This window comes from Sinocyclocheilus anshuiensis, unplaced genomic scaffold, assembly GCF_001515605.1.
Source record: "Sinocyclocheilus anshuiensis isolate Anshui unplaced genomic scaffold, SAMN03320099.WGS_v1.1 scaffold958, whole genome shotgun sequence".
NCBI lineage: Eukaryota > Metazoa > Chordata > Actinopteri > Cypriniformes > Cyprinidae > Sinocyclocheilus > Sinocyclocheilus anshuiensis.
This window is the reverse complement of record NW_015539929.1, coordinates 1-7,495: the sequence shown is the minus strand read 5'-3', so window position 1 is coordinate 7,495 and position 7,495 is coordinate 1. Positions and strand designations below refer to the sequence as shown.

Sequence of the window (7,495 nt, the reverse complement as noted above, 5' to 3'; positions counted from 1 at the left end):
TTCACCAGCAGCCCCTCCAAGCCAGTCACGTCAAAGCCCTCTGTAGCGCAGGACCAAACTGTATTTCTCCCTTTAAAAGTCAAGAGGCTGAACTCGGAGACCTGGCGCCCAAACTTCTGCTACACTATTCTCCAAAGGTGAGCTGACTTTATAGGTCAATGTAAACTAGGGCTGAGCTATATAAAATGATGCACAATAATAATATATTTACCTTAATGGCCTGCGTTGCTCCCAGTCTTGGAACAGTTGACTTTGTTAACCCCTGAGTTGCATCACGTGGACCCCTCGGGGTCAGAGTTCAGCACCCCTGACTCAGCCACACCCGCTGATGGAGACTGGGTCATACTGCCCTCAAACAGAGCGTCAGGTGAGCACACGCTCTTTATAAGTAACTCAAACTATTAAAAACGTTTTTTTTTTTATAGAAATAATGCTAAAATAAAATATAAATATTACATGAAAAACTTCAATTTCTAATTAATCACAATTCATTTTTGTAATTTAATTTAAATTTAATTGCTAAAAAAGTTTCATTACTAAAATAGCTAAAACTGAAATAAATCTAAATTAAAGTGAAACAGAAATATAAAAATAGTAAAAATGACAAAAGCACATAACAAAATGACTAAAATTAAAATAAAAAGTGAAAATATAAAAAGTAAAAGATCTTTTGCATCTCAAGGGTCTCATCGCCTGCTCCTTTTCTGTATTTATGATTCAATTTATGACTGTTAAAATTGTTTGCATGAATAGAAATAAAGCTGAAATAAAAAAAATATATATATTAAATGTCAAACTCTAAAAAAAAAAAATAAATGAAAAAAGGTTTAAATTATTATTATTATTACTATATAAAGTACTAACGTTAATCAAACTGAAATAAATATAATTGAAGTAGAAACATTGTAAATATGTAAATAGTAAAAAAGACAAAAGCACATAAAATGACTAAAATTAATATTAAAAGTAATAGCTAATTAAAAATATGAATAAATAATATATAAATAAGACTACAATAACCATGTTGTTTGCTTGTTGTGTGACTGATCTTTTGCATCTTAAAGATGTCGCTGCCTGCCTCTTTCCTGTATTTTTGATTAATACGTCTTAATAATGTTGCAATATGATGTTTGTGAACATTTATTAATCAGAGGCCAGACTGGAGAAGAATCTCGTGGCAACGTTCTTGCTGGTGATCAAGCATTTCCTGCAGAGGCATCCTATAAACCAGGAAACCCTTCTGCACTCCCACGCTGTGGCCACGTTAGGAGCTCTGCTGCAGAAGGTACCCATAGTTCTCTTTCCTTTGGTTCCTCAGTCCTTCACTGTGTATGTCTTCATTCGCTGTCTGTGTGTGTGATATTATATTATATTATATTGTATTATATTATATTATATTATATTTATTATATATTTTTAAATTTTATTTGAAGAAAATACATATATATTCTTCTGTAGAAGCATCAAGTTATTGTGATTTCAAATAAAAAAAAATGTAATCATGTGTAAATCTCTGGACTACCCATAATCTGGAAGACGGATTTCAAAACTCTGAAATCCCTATGAAGAAAATGAATGGGAAAAATCCTTCCAGAGCCTTTTGCTCTGTTCACTCTCCCAGTTTTTTGTGGCTCTTATACTTTTGCGCTGATCTTGATGTATTTTTCACGGTGAAGGTCACATCCAGTACATGTCCACCATCATCAAAGACAGCAGGAAGCAGTTCAGGAAGAAATATGGAGTGCAGTTCCTGCTGGACACAGTTCGCCTTTATTATGGGTTAGACTACATCTCCCACAATCCCTTTATCACCTCACAGCTGTTCTACCTCTTTCTCTCTCCATCAAGTCAGTCTCCATCAAATCTGTTCTCTCTTTCCTTTCTAGTTCTGGAAGTAAAGATGCAGATTTGAGTGAGGACGACATCAAGACAATCAGAGCTTCTCTCTGTGGCCTTCTGAAGTATTACATCAGCAAGGGAACCACCCAAGAGGAGATCCAGAGCATTCTGGGATACATCGCTGCCATTGGAGATGAGGAACAGGTGAGAAGAGGAAGATGCAGTTTCTCATAATTTACTGCTGTGAATTTTCAGCATCATTACTCCAGTCTTCAGTGTCACACGATTCTTCAGAAATCATCTTAATATGCTGATTTGCTGCTCAAGAAACATTTCTGATTATTATCAATGTTGAAAACAGTGCTGCTTAATTTTTTGGGGGGGAAACCATTATACATTTTTAAGGTTTGTTTGATTAGAAGAAAGTTCAAAAATAGCATGTGTTAGAAATATAAATATTTTGTAACATTATACGAAAGATTACTGTCCCTTTCTGGCCGTACTGGTTTATTTAATACTAAAAAGAGTGTACTTTATCATCACCACCGCAGTGCATTGTTCATTATTTACAACTATTTACAAAGTTAGCAAGGTATTCATTCATTTAAGTTTAAATTAAGTTGCAAGACTAAATTTCAGGGAATTTTTAAATAGTTTTTCAGTATTTGCACTAGTTGGTTTATCAATTTTTTGTTTTTCTTGAGCATTATTTTAGCTTTAATGTTCATGTTCATAATTCTGCATTTAAATCACATTTCAAAAATGTTTAAACAGAAATATGCTGTCAGCCTGATTGCACAAGGCTGCCTTAACACCGACTAGTTGTTCAGAGTCAGTCTAGTTTTTTTGTTTTAAAACGTGCTATTTTGCACATTCTATATGGTGATAAGGTAATGTCTGAGTGTGTGTGTGTGTGTGTCTAGGAAAGAAGCACTCTCCTTTATTGTTATTGATTTGCCCTTTCTAATCAGTAGAGCAAGCGTCCTCTGTCTTTCTCCATTTGAATTATTCCTAAACCTCAATGTGCTTAACCGCAAACCGGATTTACTGCCCTGCCAATTCATTTAATCTCTGTCTCTTCCGGTTTCTCCTGCTCTTATCACTTATTAGCAATAAACATGAACTAAACATGGAATAGAAATCAGTGTCTGTGCTGTTGCAGCTGTGTGGGATCCTGGAGCTGCTGTTGACTCTTCTGCAGACCAGCACGGCGCGGGACCAGCTCTTCCTGCTGCTGTTTGAACCGGGAGCAGCCGACTCCTGCTACGCTCTGCTGCTCAACAACAAACACTCCGACCGCCTCCGAGAGCTCGTCTTCAAGGTGCGCTTTATACTCTGAGGAGCTTCTCTAAAGCAACTTCCGTCAGTTAGAGATCTGAAAAAGCGACAGCTTTAAGGAATAGTTTGCATAAAAATGAGAATTTGCTGAAAATGTCCTCACTCTCAGGCCATTCAAGATGTAGATGAGTTTGTTTCGTCATGGGAACAGATTTGGAGAACTTGCTCACCAGTGGGTCCTCTGCAGTGAATGGGTGCCGTCAGAATGAGAGTCCAAACAGCTGATAAAAACATCACAATAATCCACAAGTAATCCACACCACTCCAGTCCATCAGTTAATATCTTGTGAAGTGAAAAGCTGCGTTTTTGTAAGAAATAATACATCAAGTTGTTTTTAACTTCAAACCAGCTAAAATACGAGTCTTCTATCTATAATATTGCTTTCTCCGGTCTGAATCAGGAGAGAAATATGCACAAGCCAAGACAGTCTAAAACAAATATTGTGATGTTTTTATCAGCTGTTTGGACACCTTAGCAACTGCACTGCAGCAGTAAATGTAAAATTGTAGTTGCGTAATGAGCTTAATATTTACTTATTATTCACTCTAATAATTTGAAAAGTCACAATAACTATATTTTGATATATATTCATATTAGAATGCTCATTAAGTATAAATTTGCTTTATGTAATGCCCTTATGCATTATAAAATATTTGATAATGACCGTGTTAAATTAAAATGAAATGTCGAATCTTTGTCAAATGCATGTGCTATGAGTGTGTATGTGGTTGTGTGTTTCTGCAGCTGTTTGAGCGGATGCTGAAGTGTGACCGTGTGTATGAGAAGAGCAAACAGAGGTTGCGCTTGAGGGATGTGGGATACTCTGGCCTCAGTCTGCTGTTTTCAGACCTGCACCTCACCTCCACCCTCATCAAGTGCCTCCTTCACCAAGTGCTGTCTACTGGTCAGTCTGATGAAAAGCCACCCGACCCAGCACATACAGTACACTATTAAAGGCATAGTCCCTCCAAATATGAAAATTCATATCATTTATTGAAACCCGTAGGAGTTGCTTTCTTCTGGGGAACATAAAATACGATTTTTTTTTTTGAAGTATGTTGGTAAACAAACAATTTCTCGTTCCCACTGACTTCCATTTTATTATTTTCTTGTCCATACAATGGAAGTCAAGGGGAGCCGAAACTGTTTGCTTACCAACTGAGGTTTGAGTTAATTTTCATGTTTGGCTGGACTATTTAATAATGATATATTTATAAGGATTTTGGTGGAAATCAAAATGGTGGAAAAAATATCAAAATAGATGACATATTTTCAAAGCAAATGCATAATGTCGAATATCAGCTGAAAAATTTATATAATATATATATATGTGAGCATATAGGAGCACAAAACCAAGTCATAAGTCGCACAGGTATATTTGTAGCAATAGCCAAAAAAACATTGTATGGGTCAAAATGATAGATTTTTCTTTTATGCCAAAAATCATTAGGCTATTAAGTAAAGATCATGCTCCATGAAGATATTTTGTAAATTTCCTACCGTAAATGTATCAAAACATAATTCTTGATTAGTAATATGCATTGCTAAGAACTTCATTTGGACAACTTTAAAGGCAATTTTCTCTGTGTTTATAGTTTTTTTGCTCCCTCAGATTCTAGATTTTCAAATAGTTGTATCTCAACCAAATATTGTGCTATCCTAACAAACCATACATCAATGGAAAGCTTATTTATTCAGAAAAAATTGACCCTTATGACTGGTTTTGTGGTACAGGGTCACATATATATAAAAAAAATTGTAATCATTGTTATTATTTCTCTCTCTGTCTCTCTTGCTCTCTCTATGTAATCTGAGTGTAATTTCAGTATCATTAAGATACTAGTTTTTATGAAATATAGTTTTTATTAATATCTTGAATTGGTTTTTATTTCTATATAGTTTGTGTATTTTTTTTATTCTCTTTTTTTATGTAGTTTTCATTAATTTTATTTCTGTTTCAGGTATTTTAGTACATCAAGAAAAAAATGTGGCCTTGGAAATTTAAATGAATCTAAATCTAAATAAATATGGTTTTTATATTACATTAGTATAATATTTATATTGTATGTTTTTTATTTTATTTCAGGTAACAAAAATTGTTTAGTTTTAATTAAGCATATCCCTTATATTAAAACACCATCCGTTGATGAGGCCACACTGAATTTGTGATGTCAAATGTTTTTCCATAATAAACCCTCCTTTTTTAATCTCTTTGTCCTCTAGATACTGTTATAAACTATAAAGATCTGATGGCTGTGGTTCTGCTGACCCATAAAGCCGGGCCCAGCATTCGCCTGACTGTATGCAAGAGGGTGAGTGCATTTATCACATTAATACACAACAGTTATTAGTGCTAACAAAAACAAAAAACTTGGTTAAACGTGTTTTAAGGAATAGCTCAGAAAGGAAAAGTGTCACTCAAAACATGCAACATGCATTTTTTTTTTCTGTGGAGCACAAAAGGTGTTGCTTTGTGTGAAGAAAAGGCCAAAATGTAAATAATTTAAAAAAATATCTTACATACATGGGACATAATTTTCAATTTTGGGTGAACTTTCCCTTTAACTAATATAAAATAGTGTTTGCACAAAAAAAATAAAAAATTTAACTGTGCACTAAATGAAATAAAATGATGTCCTGTCATGTTTTCAGCCTATATGCTTCTCTTATTTCCTGCAGCTGTATGCGCTGCTGCAGTCTCAGCAGGATGCAGCGCTGCAGATCTCCAGGCAGACGTGTTGGCAGGGCACTCTAATGAGTTTGTTTGTCCGGAGCCCTGGGAGCGACGGAGGTTCTGGTTCGGGCCGTGGTGACGCGGCCAGTCTGGGGAGTTTCGAGCTGAGCCGCAGCAGTGGAGGAAACCGCCTGGAGCCTCCTCTGGAGCGCAGGCCTCTGGGAGACAGTGTGGGGAGGCTTGAGGAGCGAGACAGCGCCTCAGACAGCAGGTCCATAGACAGCCTGGACAACGGAGAGCTGATGTCCCTCTCCGAAACACCAGGGGACGTGCCCACACCCAAAGCCTGGGGCAGGAAAGCTGGGGTCTTGAGTTTGGACCTGTCCCAGCTGCATCTGTTCGATCACGGGGACAGCGGCAGTCATACTCCGGGCAGCATGCCGAGCACACCGTCTCCTCTGGAGAACGCAAAGCCCTTTCCTGGAGCTTCCTCTCTGAATGATGACAGCTTCCTGTTTAGTGACAATGTGTCCCTGGGAGAGTCTTTTAACAGTGAGGTGAGACCAAAGATCTGATGTGTGTTTCAGTGGAACAGGCAGTGACATTTGTGACCCTGGACCACAAAACCAGTCATAAGTAGCATGGGTATATTTGTAGCAATAGCCAAAAATACATTGTATGGGTCAAAATTATAGATTTTTTTTTAATGCTAAAAATCATTAGGACATTAAGTAAAGATCATGTTCCACGAAGATATTTTGTAAATTTCCTTCTGTAAATACATCAAAACGTAATTTTTGATTAGTAATAATATGCATTGCTAAGAACTTAATTTGGACAACTTTAAAGGCGATTTTCTCAATATTTAGATTTTTTTGCACCCTCAGATTCCAGATGTTCAAATAGTTGTATCTCGGCCAAATATTGTCCTATCCTAATAAACCATACATCAATGGAAAGCTTATTTATTCAGCTTTGAGATGGTGTCTAAATCTCAATTTTAAAAAAATTGACCCTTATGACTGGTTTTGTGGCCCAGGGTCACATTTATCACTTCCTTTATCATACTAATTATTTTGTTATTTTTCATGTTCTTAACAAGAAGTACCTGATAATATTAATACTATAATGAAGGTGTTAAGTGACTCTAAAATATAATTTATAGATGATCCACATTTAAAGGCATTATAAAATGCTTATTATCTGTGACCGCACATATATTATATATTTATACAAAAATCGCAGCTTTTGTGGTAAAAAAAACCCCACATCTTATTGTTTTAGCAAACAAAAGCAATAGCAATCATAATTTCACTACTCTTTAAAATGAATATATTTATATTTGGCAAGGAAGCATTAAATTGATCAAAAGTGACAGTAAAGACATTTATAATGTTACAAAATATTTGTTTCAAATAAATGCTGTGAATACTTTGTATTCATCTAAGAATTCTGAAAAAAAGTATCACTGTTTCCACAAAAATATTAAGTGCTTTCAACATTGATAATCATTTCACAATATTACTGCTTTTACTGTATTTTGATCAAATCAATGCAGCCCTTGGTGAGCATATCAGACTTATTTAAAAAGAAACATTAAATAATCTTTCCATCCCCAAACTGTTGAAAGGTATAGCATTGAA

At 35.5% G+C, this 7,495-nt stretch overlaps 1 protein-coding gene across 1 annotated transcript in view; it reads left to right on the top strand.

Moving 5' to 3' along the window:
- LOC107686773 (neurobeachin-like protein 1) overlaps nt 1–6,409 on the top strand; it is a gene marked incomplete at its 3' end in the record, with an annotated part of 37,897 nt that extends 31,488 nt beyond the window's left edge. Inside the window, 9 exon segments of the mRNA XM_016483891.1 lie at nt 55–137; nt 247–367; nt 1,152–1,285; nt 1,622–1,779; nt 1,887–2,043; nt 3,002–3,160; nt 3,923–4,082; nt 5,402–5,490; nt 5,858–6,409. Of these exon segments, the coding sequence (XP_016339377.1) occupies nt 55–137; nt 247–367; nt 1,152–1,285; nt 1,622–1,779; nt 1,887–2,043; nt 3,002–3,160; nt 3,923–4,082; nt 5,402–5,490; nt 5,858–6,409 (1,613 nt within the window).
- Nucleotides 6,410–7,495: the final 1,086 nt, after the last annotated feature.